Source organism: Mytilus galloprovincialis, chromosome 2 (assembly GCF_965363235.1).
Source record: "Mytilus galloprovincialis chromosome 2, xbMytGall1.hap1.1, whole genome shotgun sequence".
In the NCBI taxonomy this organism is placed as follows: Eukaryota; Metazoa; Mollusca; class Bivalvia; order Mytilida; family Mytilidae; genus Mytilus; species Mytilus galloprovincialis.
Window position 1 is genome coordinate 78,755,076 of NC_134839.1, and position 25,216 is coordinate 78,780,291.

General features: G+C 31.2%; 2 protein-coding genes across 3 annotated transcripts in view; one reads left to right on the forward strand and one right to left on the reverse strand.

Moving 5' to 3' along the window:
- Positions 1–977: 977 nt before the first annotated feature.
- LOC143064483 (natural resistance-associated macrophage protein 2-like) lies at positions 978–18,842 on the forward strand. Its single transcript, XM_076237339.1, has 16 exons — positions 978–1,202; positions 2,548–2,733; positions 4,723–4,845; positions 6,238–6,316; positions 7,212–7,359; positions 7,970–8,108; positions 10,120–10,275; positions 11,313–11,382; positions 11,847–11,953; positions 12,227–12,316; positions 13,189–13,218; positions 13,420–13,640; positions 15,459–15,534; positions 16,403–16,480; positions 17,922–17,954; positions 18,518–18,842. Exons 2-16 carry the CDS (start codon positions 2,581–2,583, stop codon positions 18,629–18,631), a joined length of 1,617 nt encoding a protein of 538 aa, XP_076093454.1. The 5' UTR covers positions 978–1,202; positions 2,548–2,580; the 3' UTR covers positions 18,632–18,842.
- A 1,469-nt stretch (positions 18,843–20,311) lies between these two features.
- The window catches only part of LOC143064484 (transcription factor CP2-like), a 39,621-nt gene continuing 34,716 nt past the window's right edge, over positions 20,312–25,216 (reverse strand). For both annotated transcript variants that reach the window (XM_076237341.1, XM_076237340.1), the window contains one exon: positions 20,312–25,091. In XM_076237341.1, coding sequence (XP_076093456.1) covers positions 25,045–25,091 — 47 coding nt within the window. In that variant the 3' untranslated portion in view covers positions 20,312–25,044. The remainder of the gene's footprint in view (positions 25,092–25,216) is intronic.

The window sequence follows — 25,216 nt, forward strand, 5'->3', positions numbered from 1 at the left end:
CTTTTACAGGATAGTTTAAAGCGTGGTCTCGGGCACTTACAACAGAACAGACAGAAAGGCATCACTTAACACAAGCAACATTTTACAGGATATTTGAAAGCGTGTAGGTGGATAAGTACCACTGAATAAAAAAGGCTCTGTATTTTACAGATAGTTGACCGAGTCGTATAGTGCAGTTGGAAAGACCACACTGAATAAGAAAGGCTCTGTATTTTACAGATAGCTGAACGAGTGGTGTATTTCACTAGACACAATGAGAGCAAAATTGCTAGGATGTCAAAAGGCATGGTTTTGAGAAATCTTGCTTATGGGAAAGAGAAAGTAGCTGAATAAACATTGTTGGGTTTATACCTTTGATTACATATAACCATATAAAATGTTAACATTAGTTGGGGGTTGACGTTATTAGCGGCCAAATATTATTATTGTTATCATTACTATTATTATATTATATATTGATGTGTGTGTTTTTGTGTGTCACAATATTTAACAATATTTGCAAGTGATTAGATTAAATTTGACGATAAACAGCCTAAAACAAAGAGTTTGAATATAAAATTATTAATACTTGTTTCTGCATCACGTTATAGGAGACTGTAAAGAGAAAGATGACCTCTGTATTTTTCCATATGCATTCGTAGCCGAAATAAATCATCAAAGATAACAGCTTAATTGCTAAAAATGTTATGGAAATCAATATAAGTTATAATTGCAATTTTAATGGTAATCTTAAAATTTAACAAACGAACACAAAAAATGGCTTCAAATAATTTTTAATGTGCATATGAAACCATCTGATTTTAATGAATATGAAAGGTATGGAAAAATCTGACTACATAATTGTCTTTGGTACAAATTTTTTTGAACTAGTTCATTTATTGACCGTTTTAGTATATTTAACTTCAGTTTGTCGATAACGACAGAGTAACTGAGTTTATTACAAATGAAACTTTGATCTGATGATTAGGCAAATAATTGACCAGTGATATAACTAGTGTACTAGATAACCGATATCACGTGTATTCAGTTGTCTAAATTTAAACTAAATTTTTAATTGTTTTATATTGCTATCGCTGATTGTTTTTAGAAAGCATAACTGAAGTTTTTCAGAGTGTCGGATTTTGTTGCTTTTTTATTTGACCTCCAAAAATTACCACTAGATTGAATTCTGACCTTCTGTGAAAAGTGATGTGAACTCTGAGGTAAGTTGTTTGAACAACTGAGAATATTTCTACATTTTCATTTGTTTTTAGAAAATAAATCCTCCTTTACTTTACCTTTTAAGTTTACTTTTGCATATGCATACTTTAAGCTATTTGAAATTTCGGACTGCAAAAGTGCTCCATATTATGGTTTTCGAGAATATGCCGCCCTGAGGATTTTGTACATTCATACTGATCCACACTCACAAAGCAAACCGATCTAAGAAAATCGAAGACATGAGTTAATAAAATCTTTAAAAAAAACCTGACAAGTTTGTCTAAGTTTAATAAAACGATTACAATTTTAGAAAAACAAATGCCATTAACTATCGATTGCCATTTTTGCAATAGCGAGATGTGGTAATATTGCCAATGACACAACTATCTACAAACGTTCAAATGAAGTAGATGGAAGCATTGATAGGCAACCGTACGGCCTTCAACAATGAGGAAAACTAATACCCTGTGTACAATTGGCTATAAAAGGCTCCGACATGGAAAATATGAAAAATTAAATTAAGAAAACTAATGGCATAATTTATACAATACAATATTTACTAAAAAAAAATATGACAAACATGAACCAACGACAACTTTTTGTGAGCACACTATCCTTCCCTACTGGTGACAGTGGTGTAATAGCACAACATAAGAACAAACTATGAAAATCAGTTGAAAGAGGCTTAACTCATTAAATCAATACAAACAAAAACACAGACTGGGATTTGCAGGGTATTTACCCCAATCCCTAACAACAAAAAAGACACCAAGCCACGGTACAGATCTGACATCGATGCAAACCAACTCTTGCAAATATAATGATTAACTTGTATTTGCTCACCCTAATTTAAAAGTTTGAGTATTGTTATCATCTCATTTTAATATATATGTTAATTTCTGTGTCATTTGGTCGCTTGTGGAGCGTTGTCTCATTGGCAATCATACCACATATTCTTATCTATATGTACCAAGCATACTATCTCTCTTTCTATTAACTACTTGTGAGATAACTGCAGTGAATTAAATAAAACAATGATTTTCATTTGATACTAAAATGTAACACTTTCCCCTAATAGATGGGAAGACCTTTTACAATTTTTTGATACTTTTAGACCTGAATGATTCTTTTCTGTTATTGTTTCGGACTTTCAAGTTATTTATTACAAAATAGAAAATACTCGGATTTCAGTTATTATGATCTACCATCCAAGTAATTCTATAATTATTATCCATTCTAGCACCAGGAAACCAAAATGGTTGACTGACGGACCGGTTAAAAACTATATGAATACAAATTGCTCGAAAAATATCACCAGTTGAAAACTGAAATCCATCTTTTTTATAGATATTGCGTTAGTTGGAAAATTTTAAATTCAGCATGGCAGAAGATGATAAAACTCCGATAGTGAACGAAATATATGCTAATAATTATATAAGTTCATTGGATGTGCAAACCCCTGCAAACAATTATGAAGCTTCAAAAGGATTTGAAATAACTCCAGGACAGGTCAAAATACCTGTAACAAAGGATGTAAGTAGTTTAAGACAAGCATTGACAAAATCCTAAAACTTTCACATATTCCCAAAAGTTTATGTTTAGATCCCAAGGTCTTTAAGTCAGTACATTAACAGGATTCACTTTTCAATTCTATATTTCATTTCTCGTCTCTCAATCATTAACTGTGCAACATTACATTAGGTGCACACTATATAGATAAAATAGAGAGCCACTCTATACAGAATTATTAAAGACTATGATATATGATTTAAGCTCATTATAAAGAAATCATACAGTATGAATATCTTGACGTCTATCAACATAAGATATCAACAATTGTATAAATACACCATTTATAGCAGCACCCATCAACAATTCTGTAATACCAAGCCGGTATAGTTCTATTTATGCTATAAAATGTTTTTTTAGTATCAGTGGAAGCATAGTAATGTAAAACCAATGTTGAAATAATAAAATTTCCTGCTTAATCGCATTTGTATAATTACACTGTATATCAGCACCCATAACAAATTCTGTAATGCCAAGTCCGTTTGAAATATTTCTATTTATACTATTTTAAGCTTCATTCGCTTCATTCATATCAATGAAATCATAACTTAAGTCTATGTGATAAAACCAATGTTAAAATAATAAAATTTACTGTTTAATCGAATATGAATAAATAGACCGTATAGCAGCACCCTTCACAAATTCTGTAATACCAAGCCCGTTTAGAATATTTCTATCAACGCTATAATAAGCTTTCTCTAATTTTTTGCGCTATTTTCATATTTCTTGACCGGTGTGAGAAAAATATTTCTCCTCACTAGTGAAAAATCTGTTCTCTGCAAATGATTGGTCGAATCTTGATTGTGACGTTAAATTTTCTTGGTTTCTTCTGAATATCCTATTGTGACGTCATGACAAAAGGCGACCATGCCTGATGACGTCACATAAAACGTACACAACTTTCTTCAAATCTTTGAAACAGAAGGATAAAAATCATTAGAAAAACAGATTCAACCACTATAACTCGTGTATTACGATATTTCTCCACTCTCGACAGTTAAATTTTAATAATTTAAAAAGCTCGGCAAGCCTCGCGCTTTAAATAATATGAGGCAGGCATAACCTGTGAATGGGGACGAAGTCTGTATGATTTTTTTTATAAATCAAACATGTTAAAAAGAGAAACGGAAATACCGTAACGTTTCCGATTTTGGTTCTGTTGTTAGGGATTTTAGCTGTGACGTTATTTAAGTTATGACGTCATATTCAATGTAAACAAAGAAACGCTGTCATCAGGTAACGTTTTTTAACAAACAATTTTTAAAAATGAATTAGTATTGAGTTCCTTTCTTAGACTGATAAATATACATTTTATTCAAAGTCTCATGCAAACAAGACCGGAAACGGAAGTAGATTTCTGCGCAGATCCGGAAATTCAAAAACGCGACAAAAAAAAAAATTGAACGATTTTGAGTTCATTAGTACAATGAAAATATCGGGAAAATTTTCCCGATTTTTTTTTTTTTTTTTTTTTTTATTGAATTTTCTACTGTTATTGGGGACTTCGTCCCCATATTAAAATTTAACTGTCTCGAGTGTAGAAATATCGTAAGACACTTGTTGCAGTTGTGGAATCTATATTTATTAATATCATTGAAGGATATTTCTTGTATAAAACCAATGATGAAATTATACTGTTTATGCGCATTTGTATGAATTCACTGTATACATAGCAGCACCCACAACAAATTCTGTAATGCCAAGCCCGTTTGGAATATTTCTATTAATGCTATCAAAAGCTTCTTTTTTTATAATTTCAATGAAAGCATAAACAAAACAACTAAAACACACACGTTGATAGAATTGACTCAACATGTACACATTTGATTTCTTTTGGATTAAACGTTGTTTAATTGATGAGTTTTTACAATACATAATGTTTGTTTTGTTTTTAAGATCTGAAGATATAGTTATAATTTAACCATCTTACTTTTAAAATGTAATTTTTTTCAGAAATCTTTCAGTTTTAGGAAACTGTGGGCCTTTACAGGACCTGGGTTTCTAATGAGTATAGCTTACCTTGATCCAGGTAACATAGAATCTGATTTACAGGCTGGTGCTATTGCTAAATACAAGGTAAAATCATGTTTTCTATCAAAATACTTAGAATATACATGTATTAACCATTGTATAGCACTGATACATAACCGTGAGTTAGCAAGCAAGTTTTATATATTTATCAGAAAGATGTGGTATGATTGCTAATGAGACAACGCTCAAGATGTAAAAGTAAGCAACGGTATATATAATATTATTGAGAAGGTTCTATTATGTATGAGTTTGGTACTTTGGCAACCATTTTTTTTGTCGCAGAATCTCTGGTAAATTGAAAAAATGTTAGGATTTCAAAGCTAACTCATCTTTGTAGAATTTGTAGAACCTCTAAAGAAACCATTCAATGCATATCGCAAATGGTCATACATAATGTTATTAGATATACCTCTAATTTGACATAAGCGGTCACCTCAATACCATGACAAACGAGACGATTTTGATTTTGAAATTATCAATCACCCCAACCTTTGTAGCAATATTCCAAATTCACCTATATATGGGATATACATTTTCCAATTCAATCGGCATTTAAGAGCTTGCAGCTGTTACACGTTGTAAAACGTCACCAGTGTCTTATCAGAAAGTTTATGAAACAGGCGTTTGTCAAAGAACATCCCGTCCTTTTTCTAAAAAAGTTCATCAGCAGATACCAAGATCTTGTTTATAAATATTCAGTATCACTTCACAAATAATATAGGACGGTCTTAAAGTATAGATTCTAGATACTGACGTTGTTTATCAATTCAATAACCAACGTGTTATAGTATTATTTTATTTGTCTTTGTAAATTATTACTTTTACTGTTAAGTGTATTGTTTGGTAATTTCCATTATACGTGGTCGGTACTTATACATCCCATCATTGTGTAAATGTGCTATGGTAAATGTTTGTATTCTTGTCATCGTTTTTATTAATGTAAATTGTCTATATGCCTTTTTGTTTTTTTTTTTTTGCTGACATATTTGCTTGTTTTGATAATGATTAAGATTATAACACTATGTTGACTGCTGTTCCCCTATTTTCTGCCATTTTTACCTATTATGTCTGTTTGTTTTGTTCACATATTGTTCTCATAATATAATGGAATTATGTCCGACTGTCATACACGTGAGAGGTTAAGCTAGCTTCAAAACCAGGTTTGATCCATCGTTTTAACACAAGAAAATGCCTGTACCAAATCAGGAATATGACAGTTGTCAACAATTCGTGTGATGTGTTTGAGCTTTTGATTTTGTCATATGATTAGGGACTCTCCGTTTTGAATTTTCCCCGGAGTTGGTATTTTTGTTATTTTACTATTTGTATACAATTCATTCTGCGTATTGTTAAAAACTAAGTTACCAGATTAAAGCCAAAGGAAGAATTTCACTTACTATGTGTTTTAGTTATTTATAGAATTGTTAATTGTTTCAGTTGATATGGGTGTTAATGTGGTCCACAGTACTCGGGCTGATACTTCAGCTTTTGGCTGCAAGATTAGGATGTGTTACAGGTATGATCCACACAATTTTACTGTATGCTACTTATATCATTATTTAACGACTTCGAGTTAATACCAAATATGAGCTTATTACAGTGCACGATGTATTTCTTTTGTAGACGAAAATCGCGTCTGGCGTATATACAAAATTTAGTCCTGGTATCTATGATGAGTTTATTTACTACCACTGGTTCGATGCCACTGCTGGTGGAGATTTATTTCCCCGAGGGTATCACCAGCCCAGTAGTCAGCACTTTTGTGCTGACATGAATTATCATTGATATGGTTATATTTATAAATTAACTGTTTACAAAATTTGAATTTTTGAAATATTAAGGCTTTTCTACCTCAGGCATAGATTACCTTAGCTGTATTTGGCAAAACTTTTAGGAATTTTGGTCCTCAGTGCTCTCCAACCTCGTACTTTATTTGGCTTATTTAACATTTTGGGATTCGAGCGTCACTGATGAGTCTTTTGTAGACGAGACGCGCGTCTGGCGTATATACAAAATTTAGTCCTGGTATCTATGATGAGTTTATTTGTCAGTAAAGCGATTGAGAAATACTTGCACGTGAACCGTATCCAAACACAATTTACCCCCAAAAAGAATCCATTTGACTGCTGTAAAAGACCACGTTTGTTGGCATCTATCTAGACGATGATTGCCTTCTTCGAAGTTTGCTATTTACAAAGGTGACTTAATTTAACAACCCGTGGAAGTTGTCCAGGTTCCGTCATAAAAAAATTAAAAAAGTTTGCGCCAAAATAGGTAGTACCTTATGTACACTCTGATGTATTTGCCACCCGCAACTGTATACGCATCATACTGAGACTACTTCTAGTATATAGAAATAGGAGTATAAGCTTGAATTCAATGATTTTTACTTTTTTATATCAACTTTTCAGGTATGAATCTAGCACAAGTGTGTCATCTAGAATATCCAATGTTTCCTCGTATTACTTTGTGGTTAATGGTAGAAATCGCAATCGTTGGAAGCGATATACAAGAAGTAATAGGATCAGCTATTGCTTTAAATTTATTATCCAATCACAAGTAAGCAATGAATATAATCATTTTATTCTACATATAAGAACATTTTCTTACCTACTTTGATTGCTTAAATAGTAAACACAAGTACAAATATCAATGGATGAATTTCTACTCGTATGAAGGTATCATGATGGAACTGACGCATTGTTTATGTCTAAAATTGAAGACCGAACCTACTTATTTCCAATTAGCTAAATAGAGGAAATGTTAACTTTGTAAGTGCTGCTGAATATCAGAAGCACATGATACCACAATTAGCAGTCTGCTGCAGCACATAGTTTATTATTACCAGCAAATGAAACTACAATTAGAAGCTCGAGATATAAAAGCTAAATTGAACAGAACACGAAACTATACTATGATACTATAGTTATGATTGAAATAATAATTCTGGGAATTCTACCTAACATGTGATTTATTACAAATAACCCTTTTATCCATGATGTGCATATGTATAAGTGCAGTTATCCTGATACCCAAAATCATATTGCATTACCTACATGATCATATGTCTTAACATATGCTCAACTCTAGACGTCTTTATGTGCTTGGTTAGCGTTTCATTGATTTTTACCACGTATCTCCTTTAATTCATATTACATTTTTTTTTCAGAATACCTATATGGGCAGGTGTGTTAATAACTGGTGTTGATACCTTCACATTTCTTTTTCTGGAAAGTGCAGGGCTTCGGAAATTAGAAGCCTTCTTTGGCGCTCTCATCACAACAATGGCTGTAACATTTCTCTATATTGTAAGTAATATATGTTAATGTCAAAGAGAAAAAGAGCAGTAAATAAAGGCAACAGCAGTATACCGTTGTTCAATAATCATAAATCGATTAAGTGAATATACGTGTCACAAAACAAAAAGCAAGAGAAACAAATGAACTATAAGAGGAAAACAACAGAACGCCCGTGACAGAGAAATACATAAAAATAATAAAATACATGTAAACCCATAATAACAACGGACAAACTTCCATTAATTGACGACAGTACACCAGAATACCACAATAGAATTATGAACTGTGCTTCAAACGAATGTATCAACGCCACACATAATGACGTCACATGGAAATATCTAAAAATAGAACATAGAATTGGGATTTGCAATGGTGTTATTTTATATATTTTCTAACTATAAAAATAATAGTAATATAATAACATTGTGTTAGAACTCGTATATGTTTGTGTTTTCTAACAATATAGGTGTTTCTTCTGGATCAAAATTGTGTAAAAACAATCAAATCCTCTGCATATAGTTGTTTTATAGTAAAACTCATACGAATAAACTAACTGATTTTAAATTATCTTAACTATGGCATACATATAGAAAATAAAAATAGAAATCAAAGGCATAACACAATATCCAACAAGACTTTTAAAAAGAACATCATAACTAATAAATTAATGTTGGATGCATAAATGCCAGGACACGTCTATCAACAATGCGAATTCACAATCGACGAAACAGTCACTTTTGGGAATAGGCCAAATTCGGTACTTGGAAGACCAAACGACGTAGATGTTAAACCATAATCTAAGACGTGGTAAAAATGTCGTTAGTCAGTATGCGACAGACACATCATATAGATAAACCAAGTCGTGATGGTGTCCATAAAATTTTAAAATAATATTTTACTTCTCATAACTCTGTTGGAGCAGTGTCTGCATTTAGTTTAATCATATTTTATTTGCTTAAATGTGCAAAAGGGATGAGACACAAGTTAATCGAACTTATATAGTCTTCTCCCAGTTTGTGCGCAAGGAGCATAATCCTGGATATAAAGTCCGTATCGTGTAAAAATGCACGACTATAACTTATCAACTGAGATATGTAAACACCATACGATGGGGCAGGGGTATGATACTGCTCAGAAATTGGAAATTGAAAATCGGGAAGTTGAATTCGTCCCTTTTGTCATAGATGATTTTAGTGCGAAGTCGTCCATCTGTGTTAATTTTGATGCTAAGATAAAGTTATGAAGCAGTCCATCTAGTATCAGTAGTATCATTAATTACATCTTCACTGGGATATATGATATGTAAAAACTGACTTAAAATTAGTTATTCGGTGATAGGACATGGTCAATTTATCTAAAGTAAAATTTAAGAATTTCGCAACGTGCTTTTTTCGTTCTTTAAACGGTTTTGAATGAATTTTTCTTTATACGAGTACAAAAAAATCGTCCAGTAGGAGTATACAATTCAACAAATATACGGTCGACCAAAAAGTCTAGCATTTTGAAAAAATATCAACTTCAGTATATTTTCTGATGGAATCAGTATGGATCTTCACAAAATAAGAATTATTATAACTAATAGCAAGAAATTTATTTTTAAGATTTCGAAATTTATATATAAAAAAGCTCTGTTTAATGAGATGATGAAGTCAAACTCGATGGAGCATGGGGAATGGTAATGTTAACCGTAGAAAACCTAAAAGTTTTAGTGTAACATCTCGATCATAATATAGGCACTTTACCCTGTAGGTCATTTTTGTTTGTAATTGAATTTTCCTGGAAGCTACAATTTACATTTGAAGTTAGTTTTGCAGTAAGAATATCTGTGAATTTTGTAAAAATATGCTCTCATGTAATGGGAATGACAAAATAATCAATGTTCGGCAGTATTTAATTCAAATGCTATAATCATAACACTGTAGTCATCTTGCAAACGATTTTCATAAACAATAGAAAATATAAAACATCCTTTTATAGGAAAAATTATATTAACTTGCAATAATACATTTCATTGTTTTAGTATGTGAAAATTATGCCAAACCAAGGAGACATTCTGATCGGAATGTGGTTTCCATGGTGCGAGGATTGTGATAAGGACTCCATTGTACAGTTAGTGGGCATTGTGGGAGCAGTCATTATGCCACACAATATATATCTCCACAGTGCTCTAGTTTTAGTATGTTATATATAACTAATTCTTAGATTTATTGTAAAGTAAACACAAAAAATTGTTCATTTTAGTAAAGCTATTCAATTTCTCAATACAAACTAGAAATAAAGTTTTAGTACACACAACCATTCATCATTGAAGAAAAGGAACAGTAGTATACTGCTGTTTAAAAGTCGTAAATCGATTTAGAGAAAACAAATCCAGGTTACAAACAGAAAAAAAGAAAAACACATCAACGATTAGAAGAAAACAACTGCAACAAAATAAACGCCAACATGCATAAAAATGGACTATTTGATAACAACATCCACATTCCTGACTTGGCACTGGACATTTTAAGAAAAAAAAGTGGATTGAATCTGGTTTAATGGCTAGCCACACCTCCCGCTTACACGGCAATGTTACACATTTCGCTAAAATGACAACAATATATGACTGACACACAGTACTAACAAACGCAAGAACACTCAGCACAGAGAAATGCATAAATAAATAATACAATAGGACATTGAAACATGTAAATTGAAGAATAACAACGAACATCTCCCATTAACGACGGCACAGGGCGCCACAGACTGCGGATCACATGAGTGGTTTACAACCACAAAAAGTTACGTATATATAATCATAAAATTCCCACAATTGTATGGAATTATATCCTAAGATTTACAGGAATAGAATACCTAAACCGCATTTGTCACAACTTTTTTGGAATTTAGGGTCCTCAATGCTCTTCAACTTTGTACTTGTTTGGCTTTATTACTATTTTGATCTGAGCGTCACTGATGAGTCTTATGTAGAAGAAACGCGCGTCTGGCGTATTAAATTATAATCCTGGTACCTTTGATAACTATTAACAATTATTTTTCACATTTCTAGTCCAAATAATTATCATGATTATGACGGTCTTTACAGGCTCCATTTATTGTTACTAATTTTGAATTAGAATTTTTAAAAAGAGTTTGTATAAAGTATATATTATATTTGAAATAAGTTTGCACCTTTTCATGAAAAGTCATTAAAGTAAAACTTTGTTTTTGTAGACAAGAAATATTGATAGAACTGACAAACATGAGGTGGCCGAAGCAATCAAATACAACAGTATAGAATCAGGTCTGTTGAATCCCTAAAATACTAATCTAAAACAAAGTGGAATCTTTAAATACGTTATATTTTTAACATAAATATATATAGCCAACTCAGATCCCTATTGTATAGACGAATAATCTCATGATGACGTTGTAAGCAAGCCTTATGTTCAGTCTCAGATATCTGTATATCTTTATTTTGCACATTAAACTCGCGAATTTTAAATCGTTGTAAATATATCAATAAGCGTTAACCTGACTGAACTAGACCAGCTTGTCTTAGCTGTATTTTAATTCAAAAGATAAAAAACACCTTCACACAGTTTGTACTTTAGGTGCAATTGCTTAGAATGTCAGAAACTACATTTGTTCATTAAAATTAGTTCATAATATTATTATAGATGATTTATATTTGAAGTAGTTTGCACAATATTAATATAACTATAAGTTGAGTGCATCTGTTATTAATAGTTCTCCTTATATTTTCAGCAATAGCATTGTTTGTATCCTTTATTATCAACCTGTTTGTGCTAGCAGTATTTGCTGCAGCTTTCTCGGGTCCAACTTTTAGAGAGGAGGCTAGTTTACACAATGCTGCAAGTACATTATATTTCATACTTATTTTCTATGGTAAACTTTAAAAGGAAAATTTGTCATAAAAACGGAAATCTGTTTTTAGTTCATTAAAATATGTGATTAAAATCCAATCCCTTAATTATAACTGCATACTTTTTGATGATATCAATTAGATTTGAATGCAAAATTTATCATTGCAATTGTGAATTAAGGTTTAATTCTTGATTTCTCTATTGAATGGCAGAGTATCATTTAGGAATATTTTGAAAGACCTTTCAAACTGTACTTTTTAGGGCACTTGGTTATACGAGCAATACGGACTTGGTGTAAAGATTATTTGGGGAATAGGTATCCTGTCTGCTGGTCAAAGTTCTACAATGACGGTATAGTATAATAGAAGTCACAAGAAATAATAATGTTAAATAATTGTTATATATGATTTCACATAGTATCATACCATATCAATAACAAATGGCATCGCAATTACCAACCTATTTGTTTGTTGTTGTTTGACATCATCAATATACAGATAAAGTCATCAATGGACTTATAATCTATAGAGTGGATATGGCTCCGGACTATACTTAATAACAAATACGTGTTACTAAAACCTTAATATTTAAACATATTTGGTTTATAAATATTTTCCATATGTAATATCTACTGTTTAACCATTAGATTATGAATACATATGGAATATAGATAATGACTAGTTCTATAATGTTAGACTTCAGATTACATATTGTTATAGCTGTCTCATGTCTAACAGTATGGTAGCGTTATACTACTATTATGATGCAAAAAGTATAAATTACAAAAATACCGAACTCTGAAGAAAAATCACGGAAAGTTCCTAATCAAATGGCAAAACCAAAAGCCCAAACACATCTAACGATTAAACCTGGTTTTGTAGCTATCTAAACATCTTATTTCTATGACAGTAGTGTGCACTTTAACCCATCGACATAAAACTACAACAGAATTCCAGAAGCCAACAAACGTTCATAATATTGCCAGGTGTATAAACAATATGTGACATTAAATCTACTGTTCAAAATATTGACAAAATATGAACACTTTCCCCATTCTGATACAGAATTGTACTTTTCTTTTAGAATGCCATTTCGTTCTTTTACTTTTAAGTCTTCTGTAAATTTACAAATAGAACGTAATACTGATTCTCCCAGAAACCCATGCTTCTTTTCATTTATTTTAGAATATTTTTTTAAATTAATTTTGCATGGTATTATTTTAGGGAACTTATGCAGGGCAGTTCGTAATGGAGGTTAGTATGATACATTTTTATTTAAGAAATGTTACTTACATAGTGATTTGTTTTGCTGGAAGAATTCATTGGTGTCAGACGAGAATGTTCTTTGCTGATGCATCTTTAGCCATCCAAATACAAAAGGAATATCAATTTAAAGAGAGCCATATAAGTATTTCACAGTTTTTAAAAGAATATAACGCTTCAATTCTTTTTCAGGGATTTATGAATATAAGATGGTCAAAGTGGAAACGGGTTTTATTGACTAGGTCTATTGCAATGGTACCAACAATTATTGTGGCTCTCATAGCGACCAATGACCTTGATGCAATGAACAACTGGTTGAATGTCCTCCAGAGCGTACAACTTCCGTTTGCTTTACTACCGGTTTTACACTTTACGAGCAGTGAAACCATTATGAGAGAGTTTAAAAATGGAAGGTAAAAGTATACCAAGCAAGAAAATAATACAACTAGTCACTGGTGTTTTCCCCACATTCAAAACTATAAAATATCTATACAAATAGGACATATTTTCCTAATCATTTACTTTACATACATAATACCCTTTCTAACTTACTTTACATAAGGAGATATAAGCGTTATAAATAATGAGACAACTGTCCACGGACTTGTAAGCTATAAAAAGCTCCTGTGTAAAAAATAATATGAAAGAACCAACTGCATTATGTAGATACCAACCATGTAAGAAAAGCAGATATGGCTGAGAGCAATCAGTGACAACCACTAGATTACATGTTCCGAGCTTGGGTCAGGCTAATAAAGAAGGTGGGGCGTTAATAAGCTCGTTAGAACTCATACCCTTAAATTGAGACAATGGTTAACAGTGCAACATACGACATACTATAGAAATCAGTTAAAATGGCTTTACTCATCAGATCGGTACTAAGCACAACAAAAATAACAGAAAGACAAATGACAAATAGAACCAACCGGAGTTTCTTCTAATAGAAAACAATGTTCTCCAAGATTAAAATGTCGATCGATACACTTCTAACAGATCAAGTGTAAAGAATTTGCTTGTCATTACTGAATTGTACGGTACTGGTAAAATTTTTAAAAGGCAACAGAATTTACCATTGTTCAAATCTCAATCGATTAGGAAAAAAATTAAATCACCAAAATACTGAACTCCGAGGAAAATTCAAGTCTCTTATCAAATTGCAAAATCAAAAGATAAAACACATCAAACGAATGGACAACAACTGTCATATTCCTAACTTGGTACAGACATTTTCTTATGTAGAAAATGGTGAATTGAACCTGGTTCTGAATTTCTCGTGAAGGTTACAAATAGTAACTGGAGGAATCGGAAAAAAAAACTCCTAAAGGAGCTAGACAGGGATTCGACAGCAAGGATATATGCGATAGTAATTAACCGATGATAAATCTCGTTTCTCATACCTCGATTAAAAAGAGAGAAATCAAGGAAACAATAGGTAACTGAGGGATTCACATAAATCCAATATGAGCAATATCGGTTGCGTCGATAAAAGGGAAAGTCATGAATTTTTAAAGATGATACATCTTTCTATCATTGAGAAGGTTCTGTATAAAGTCGTCCATCTGTGTCAATATCGAGGAAAAGAGCAATATATAAAGCAAACCTTCTAGTTTACGTATTTTCCTTTATCTTGAGTTCATAGGGATAGAAGAGATGCAAGCAAAAACTGAAGCTTATCAAAAAATTAAAATTAAAACAACACGTTATAGATTTCATGCGTCCAATAATGCAGATTTCTAAATTTACATTCATCAGGAAAACTCAAAGTCGAATATTTGAATAGTGTATAGGTCTTTTCAAAGAATGAGAGTTCAAAAACATTAACAAAAAATTTGTATCTATGATTCCCATTTTCTTAGAAGAGGTTCGCTTGAACGAGACGATGTATTGTATCTGTAAATTGAGCATGGGGAAGTGTAGAAAAATAAAAAAAAAGTTTTGATATTGCAGCAACATTGTAAAAATTGTGATTGAAGATTTTGAAGTAGATCGAAATATTTAAGAATCCAAATCGGATTGACACTGCTAGTTGAATATACCGCATTACATATTTGTGAAGGCTATATTTTACCATAGAAATGGTGATCAGAACTTTAGAAATATGTTTAGTCGAACATCTTAACGACGGTAAGATGACAACAATTCCGTTTTTAGTTCTTCTTCATTTTGTAAATCATAAGAGAGCAATGAACACAAGATTCATTACATATTACATTTTTGTTATGTTGTTGTAGAGTCATGAAGATTACTGTTTGGGGTTTAGCTATTTTGGTTATGGGAATTAACTTTTATCTTGTAATAATATCTGTGGTAAGTTGCATATATATCACATGTAAAAAATATCTCATGAATACATTAAATGTAACAATTGAACTTAGAAACATTAAACTCCAAATATTACCATGAATATTCCATTTAAAGATGAATGCATGCATGTGCTTGAAAATCAGGTAAATACAAGTGCACCCAAATGCGAAAATGAAAACGTCGACTTTTTTTAAATACAATAACTGTTTATCTAATAGACGATCTAGTATTGGTAAAATCAGAACAAACGATAAGCATACGCAATATTCATAAGATATACGAAAAACTAGCTCAAAATTAGAATATAATATGGGTTAATAATCTACCATAATATTCATTGTGTTTTTATTATGCACCCTAAGCCAAATCATATCAATTATGAAATGATTTTGGTTTTTTAAGTTCTCCCCTAAATTTATCTCAATGAACACATATGAAAGTTGTATAATTGCAAAATTCACCATAGTCAAGTGCTTAAAGGACACTTAATGCTTTAAACAAAATAGTATTTTGTCCTCCTTGTAGTTAATTCAAACAGACAGGAATACCATACAGTCATTCAGATTGAAGGCAGGTGCTCAAATGAATTTGATTGATATATGTTCGAGAAAAAAACATCAGTATAATAGCCGACATTTTGGGTGGTTGTAACAATTAGGTGGCAGATACATTTTCACTTTAATGTATTTCCTACTTTACTGAAACATACAATACATAATATATTTTAATATACATGATTATAATTGAAAAATAACAAACTACGTTAGATAACACATAATGCAAGTCTACGCGTCTTATGACAAGGATTATAAAGCAGTTTACTCGCAATTTTGAGGGGAAATGATCTAAAATGATTTGTATTTTTTCTTAGGGATCCGGAAATCAATGGTGGATTTATGTAATCGCTGTTATAGTAATATTTGTTTATCTGGCCTATGTGGCATATATTGTAAGTTGATTAGTAATTATGTATAAATCTGGCTTATGTGACGTATTTTGTAAGTTGATTAGTGCTTATGTATATATTTGAAATATGTGGCATATTTTATAAGTTGATTAAAATTATGTAGATATCTTGCGTAACTGGCTTGTCTGATGGGTCCTATTTCTACCATTGTTATGGAAGGGGTTCAAGGAAAATAATCAATATGCTGTAAAATGGAAATATAGTAAAAAGAAGATGTGGTATGATTGCCAATGTGACAACTCCCAACAAGAGACCAAATGAAACAGAAATTAATAACTATAGGTCACCGTACGGCCTTCTAAAATGCACAAAGCCACTACCGCATAATCAGCTATAAAAGACCCTGAAAGCACAAATGTAAAACAGGTCAAAGGACCTAATTAACGTACTTATGTGTTTGTGTGCTGGTATTGTTTTGTCAACTATGAATGTGATGTCTGTTTATACAATTGAGTTTTGGATGCTGGATCCCAATCATGTCACTAGAAGATGCCCGCAAAATTTGGGTACAATTGGGCCAAAAAAAAAGATTTTTAATATTTCGCGGGCAGTTCGTCGACTTGTTATGCGCGAAAGCGTATAAGACAAAAATCGATAACGGTTCCAAATCTAGATATTTTCTCAAAAATTGCCGTTTTCTGAGGAAAAAAAGTTGTTTCAAAAATGTTTTAGATGCTAGATCCCAATAATTATCTTAACATGGACATTGAAAGGATATAAAGAATGTTATCCGCATTGCACTATGTTGTCTGTGCCCTAAAAGGTAGCAATGAGACCTCGGAGATAAAACTATTATGCCAGTAACAATACCGTTTTGATTGTACTTAATATAATCTTTACTCCAACAGTCAAGTTATACGTTGCATTTGGTGGTATAACTAGAATATAAGAGCAAAGGGTAGGATTTTGGTCCTGAAACTAACTTATGATTAAAACTTCATATTTCCATTTAAATTTGGTCACAAGTTAATTTGATTTCTCAAAGACGATCAGATAATCATGTATACTTATACCTTTTGTTATTTTGTGTTCGGACCTATTTTTAGATCTGCTCGCTCTGATGGCAGCTAAATCAAAAATAGCTCAGGACACAGAATCCCAAAAGGGATTATCATGTACACATAAATATCAATATACAGAGCAAAGTTTCTTGGTTATAGTTTAATATGTTTTTGCTGCTGCAGGTACCAAAGCAATGATTTCAGTCATGTTCACCTTAGACAAGACAATCAAATCAATAGGTTTTTTTTCTCATGCAGCTATGTTTTGATATGAGACTTTTTCAACTAAGGAAATATGTTAATTTCGGCAAATGAAAATGGGTATCCCCTCAAAACACATCTCTGTATTGTACTCTTGTAGTCTGTGTTCAATAACAGACATTTAAAAAAAAATCTTAGCAAATAATTATGTTTTTTTTCAGGCTATTGGTCCACACACTGTATTGAAACTAAAGGTAACTATTAAGGATTTGGTATAAAGCTCAAAATATCAAATTGAATGGTATACATAGAGAAACTGGCTGTGTATTTCGGTTATTGAAATTAGGCATACCTTTTTTTTAATCTAATTTGGCGGGATGGAATTGTGGTTGTGGAGATTGAAAGGATGTAAAAAATATGATTACTGTATCGAAATTTCGAAATTAATTCTTAAGAAAAAGAACATGTGTGGGTTTTTTATTTCTCACTTGCTGCTATATAAGTCAGATAATGCATATTTTAAGGTTTTTCTTGTCATAGAACATACCTCGGAAGTCAGGATTGCCCAAAGAAAGACCTCCATACGGTCGGTCTTTCATTTGACCAATCCTGACACCCACCCCTCGGTGTGTTCTACAAGAAAAACCTTGTATTATCTATAACATATATATATATAATATGATATATGAACATGGATTAATCCAATTTTTGCTAGCTAACCTGAGCCCAAAGCATTGGTTAATATAATCCAGAAATATAACAGATCAAAAAAGCTATGTTATACCTCACTTAAAAATAAATGTGCTTCTCATTTTAGATGATGATTGCTTTGAAGTTCAATCGAGACACTGAAAAAATACTGAATGAAATTGAAAGAAGGGAAACTCTCAAATATACAACAAGGGAAGATCTTAGTAATACAGCATCTTGATAAACCTAATCTAGATATTGGCAAGATACTTTCATTAGTTTCTATCATATTGGTTGAAGTAGGAGGAGGAATCTTTAAGGTGCATAGCACAAAAGTTGAAATTGTTGAAGAAGATTTCTTGTGAAAAAAAACCCCAATATTTCACAAATAGAATAAATATTCTATTTATTTATATAAGTATCCTTAGCTGTTATTTTGTGGCATTATGTACTTGTGGAAACGACCTACAGTATGTTTTATTTTTAAAGTCTCTTTCAAAATTATAATAATACTATGCAAAATACCACAAATAACTTATGTGATTATGGACCTTTTGCGCATTATAGTGATATTATTGGTAGGTGTAGAACGATTTTTATATGTTCACACAAACATATAACATACCATGAAGTGATATTCTATACCTCATATTAAAACATATAATTTTGAGAATTTGTGACTACTTGTTAATATGCCTTTGTATGTCTTCAAGTTTGGCCAAACAAAAATAATATTTTTTTCTGGTTAACTATGCTCATGCTTTAGTAAAGGTGTCAATCTCAAAACTTCGTGTGTGAAGGCAGTGGGTAATAATTCTTCATGAGTAAATAAAAATAGAGATAAAGTATGATTTTCAATGAAGCAATATGTAAAATCACAAAAATACTGAACTCCGAGGAAAATTCAAATCGGAAAGTTCCTAATCAAATGGCAAAATCATAAGCTCAAACACATCAAACGAATGGACAACAACTGTTATATTCCTAACATGGTACAACTTTCCACCAGAGACCAAATGACAAGAATGTAAGCAATAATGTAAATGTACAACCTTTTAAAATGAGCAAAACCAAAACCATATAGTCTGCTACAAAAAGGCCCCAACATAACAACATGTAAAACAATGTAAATGAGAAAACCAATGTCCAGATTTATGACCAAACAAAATAATATGACAGACAGTTCCAAAGGACAACAACTAAATTACAGGCTCCTAGCTGGGGTAGTGCACAAGAATATGGCTGGTTAAACATGTTTGTAAGTGTTCTACCATTTCCTAACCTGTGACAGTGAGATAAAAGTTCCACATAAGAACAGACTGTAAAATAAGCTGGAAATTACTGCCAATTACAACTAAAAATATTAAGTCATATTCTTCCAGAAGGAGAATATCAATCAGTGCACAACCAATGGATTAAACTTAGACTAAATAAACTGTCTGAATAAAGCATGAAATTGAGCAATGCAAAAAAATAGATATTAACTACAAACTAAACTGTAGACAAGAAGTAGGACCATGTTTTCATAGCTGTTTAGCAATACATTTTTAGTTATTTTGATTCAGTTATTTTGCTTGTTTTCCTATTAGTACACAGAGTATGCAAAAGAAGACAAAAAATGCATAAAGGAAAACATCATATATAAAGGAGATATTGGGTATACATCAATAAGTCAGCAACCAGAGGTCTATAGACAGTCCTGATCATTAAACTAAAGTAAATATGCAATGTTTCAAGCTATTATTCACCTAGAAGTTAGAAAAGTTGTGAGAGTCGAAGTATGAAAACATAGATATAACCAAATTACTTCACATTCCAGGCTATTGACAGGCACATGAGAATGTTGCCATTCAATCTACTTTCATAAAGTTAGTTTTTTAAATTGTCAAGACTGTAACAATGGCATTGAAACAACAATTCATAAGCTCTTGTTTTCTTTATTACAAAATGCCAGAAACAACATCTGACTTTTGTATAAAACACTTACATCCCATCTGATCTATGAACAAATTACAATACACATGATTTTATGATGATATTTCATGTCTTTACAATCAATATGATTATCAGCATGTACAATGTCTGTATGTTATATGTGTTAAAAAACAACAAAAACATTAAGTGTTACCAAATTACAAACAAACAAAATCTAGAGGTTTCAAGAAAGCTGAATGTATCACCTGGAGTCTTTGTTTGATATTGATGCTGAAAGAAAGATATTCAGTCTTCTGGACAGGGAGCAAGTATCCCCCTAAAAAATATTTCACTTACATGTGTAAAATGTAGTCACTTCAATATTCTAGAAATTTATTTCTTGGACTTCTCTTTCAAATGAAAATAAATTTGATATTTATCTTACCATTACACCTTTTATTTTGATAAAAAGATAAATTTGTAATCATATCCAAAAATTTTAACTTTTGTTACATTAGTGGATTACAATACACATGATTGTATGATGATATTTCATGTCTTTACAATTAATATGATAATCAGCATGTACTCAAAATATAATTTAACAAAAAAAACAGTAAATTTACCTTCTTTGTTATGTAGCAAGAAAACAAGTTCAGTGTACCTAAATTTTCTTTTTATTTTCTTAGAGCAGATTATTGGAGCTATTTTTTCAAATCTTATCGAAAAACTCTATTGTTTAGTTTTCTTTTTATGTAAACAAAATGACTTTTTCTGTATATAACCCACACGAAATCTGATAATTTAGAATAACTTATAGCTTAAAAAAAGTAAGATGACCCATATTTTTAATTTAATTTTTGAAATAGCATTATATAAACTACATTTTAGCAAAGTGAAAAACAAATCTATTGTTTATAATTTAGATCCACCATCTACCTTAAGGGGATAATAGTTGTGACATAATATTGTTTATAGAAGAAACCACAATGAGCATCAGGGATAGAAACTTTAATTCCTATTTCAAATATTGTCACTCAAGCATAAAATTAGATAAAAGTGACCTAATAAAGTAGATATATACAAGAGGAATATTTTATTTAAATATTAGTAAAAAAGACAGATGGATGGATCATCATACTGAGGAATAAGGGTAACAACTTCTGTAGGTAGAACATAAAATTGTAAAAGAGAGGTGAAAGATATCAAAGGGTCATTCAAACTCGTAAGTCGAAAAATAAACTAACAACAGTAAACAAAAGACAACATGGATTAGTAAAGATTGAGCAATAGGATCCCCAACAAAAACAAATTGGATCATTGTTGTGACATATTATTAATACATGTAGCATCAATGAGTATCAGAGATATAAACTTAATTTCATAATTTATTGTAGTGGATATGTTTTGTACCAGAAAACTGTGGACAGAGATACACAAACCCCATCAAAAACCTTAAGGTACCTCAGAAGGGTAAACAGATCCTGCTCCACATATTTCACTATTACACAAACATTACCCTGGAGTGATTTTATAGTTTACTAAAGTAATTTTTCAAAAAAAGAAATTTATAAAATTTTGTGGGAAAACGACGATGGATGACACATGATGGCGGAAAAATAAACCATTTGAATCGGTTCATATATAAAGTTATAAAATCCAGACATTTTTTTTTTATAAATATGAACTTAACAATCAAATATGATAATGATATTTTGGAAATTCAGCTTTGAAACTTCCCTTGAACACAAAACTTCATCTTTTAAGTTTTCCTACAATGCAAGTATTTTGAGATCTCATCCTGGAACCATAAAATATTAGCTTAATACACATATAACTATAGCTACAGCACTGAAAATTAACTAATCTGATGTTTTACTGTAAAATGCATTGAAGTGTAGAAAGATTTAAAAAATAACAGCAAAAATTGTACAGAATGTGACATAACATAAAACTGTGCCCTATTTCAATCATACTATAATAACAACAAGGAAGAAATATCCCTAATATACAGTAACTGTTGTAATATTTACAACTGACAAGGCCAAACTGAATAATCTGCATGGCATGTGGAAAAAAATGTAATGCAAAACTGTTTTGCAAAGGACTCTGAGATACAATTTACTGTAAAACTTTATCAACAATTTATGTCTGCTATAAATATAATGATGACAGCTAAGACCATCATATAATTTCAACAAAAAATTGTCATATCATAAAAAGAAGGCCTATACCAGAACCCAATGCACACTCCATCTCAACTTATCTCTATACAACTATATACCAAATACAGTGTACCAAAAGTGTGTAGATACATAAAAAAAAAACAATTGAAAATAACATTTAAATGATAGCAATACATTTTTAAACAAGAATGTGTCCAAAGTACACGGATGCCACACTCGCACTATCCTTTACCATGTTCCATGGACCGTGAAATTGGGTAATAATCTAATTTGGAATTAAAATTAGAAAGATTATACTATAGGGAACATATGTACTAAGTTTTAAGTTGATTGGACTTCAATTTTATCAAAAACTACCTTGACCAAAAACTTTAACATGAAACTCCCACTTTCATTTTCTATGTTTAGTGGACCGTGAAATTAGGGTCAAAAGTCTAATTTGGCTTTAAAATTAAAAAGATCATATCATAAGCAACAAGTTTACTAAGTTTCAAGTTGATTGGACTTCAGCTTCATCAAAAACTACCTTGACCAAAAACTTTAACCTGAACGGACGGACGAACGGACGCACAGACGGATGGACAGACGGACGAACGGAGCCACAGACCAGAAAACATAATGCCCCTCTACTATCGTAGGTGGGGCATAAAAAGTTGTTCAATTGAAACAAAAAACAAACTTGATCTCTAACTCAAACAGTATGAAATGAAATGCAAGCCAAATTTGTAACTAATACATGACAGGGGCGTGCCAGGATTTGATGCAAGGTTGCACCCCTGAAGGGCTCAGAGGACCATATTTACTTGCCCACTCTCATCAGATGAATGGGGATAAGTAAACCCTCATTATTTGTGTAAAATGTGAAAAATAAAAAATTATGGTATAATTGTAATAAGTATTATGGAATGCCGTATTGGAACTCAATTTTTCAGTACTAACAAATATTGTATAAAACTCAATCATTTTAAAGATATTAAACAACCCTGAAATTAAAAGTATTTAAATTTGAACATGATTTTAATCTGGCATTTTTGTCCAGTCTTCAAAATTCGCAATAATAAATGCATGCAATAATTTCTCAATTAACAGTAAAAAGAGCAATGTTAATGTAAGTTATTGAATGGAAACTAAAACACACAGTAGTGTGTGTAATCCATTTAATTAACATCTGAACTTGATGTTCCGATTATCTAATAACATAGGCATTTATAACAGTTAACTCTCATTATCTTGTACTGGGTTGACTCAAATGATGTAATTTTCCAGTGGTCTTAAACTTTGTCTCATATAAAATAAATATGTGTATTTTGAATTCTGGTGAGTTGAAATTTTATTTGTCTCGAACCAAATTTAAGGTACCAAGGTTAACCAAAGTATTTATACTACAGTATCATCTTGATCACAAACCAATACAATACACATAATTTATGTCAAAACCCAGTACAATTTTTTAGAAATTATTCACTCAGCTAAAATCCAAAAAAAACCAACTAAGAAACAAACAATGCATAGTTCTTTTATTTTGTTATTTGATCTTTTTGTGATAATTCTTCATATCATGCTTCTTGGTGGAGATAGAAAATTAGCAGTGGTATTTTCTAGATAAAGAGAGTCAACTATATTACAAATGTACTTATCAAGGAAACAGAATGGGATAAGATGTGACAGGTGTAAAAAATATACAAATTATTTTGTTGCATAAAAATGTAGAACAACAAATCTCATCTAAACTTAATATCAAAAGTTCTGATCTAGAGCCAGATTCAGACATTGTAGCAGTGGAAACCATATAATACACATCTGAGCATGAGATGTCTGCTTAATAAACCTGTACAAAATATACATTTAAGTAAGGCAAAAAAATGAAAGTATAATGATAAAAACAGAAAGAGCAAAAATTGGATTCAAAGAAACTGTATTATATATATATACATCTCAGTCTGAACTAGCACTTTTTTATGAATGGAATAGTGATATACATTTCAACCTGATCTAGCACTTCTTTCTGTTGGGTTTATTGTAGAAAACATACACCAGTAGAGCTAGAACCTACTTCAAATCAAAACTGTTTTAAATCTTCATCTGATGAATTACACATTTAACCTTTAATAAGTTTGAAAACAAAATACAAGTTGTCATAACCATTATAAATGGATTACACCTGTAACAGTAAATGTATTCATTACCATTAACTATTTAACATCCCAGGTAATAACAGATATTACACATATACATGGTAAGTGTATTCAGTATCATAAACTATGTAACAAACCAGGTAAATACACATGTTAACAGTAAGTGTATTCATTATCATTAACGATGTAGCATACCATGGAATTAAAGATATTACACATGTACACAGTAAGTGTATTCATGATCATAAACAATGTGCCATACCAGGTAAATACAGACATTACAACAAATCCTTGCTACATATAACTGTAACAGAGATACAAATATGCTGCCCAACACATGTGATAGTTGTGACATAAGAGGCAATAGTGACACTTAACAGTCTGAAGTCTTTATCGTCAACAAACTATTTCACACATTTTCAGCTCATTTCCTTGAGTAGTATTTTGTACTGCATTGAGTTTTCATCTGAAAGAAAAGAAAACAAAGCAGATTCAAATCTGTTATATTCAGAATCAAACCTAAAAATTGATAGTTAATAATGTATTGATATAATAAAATAATTATGCTTATTTTATTAATTTGAATAAGAA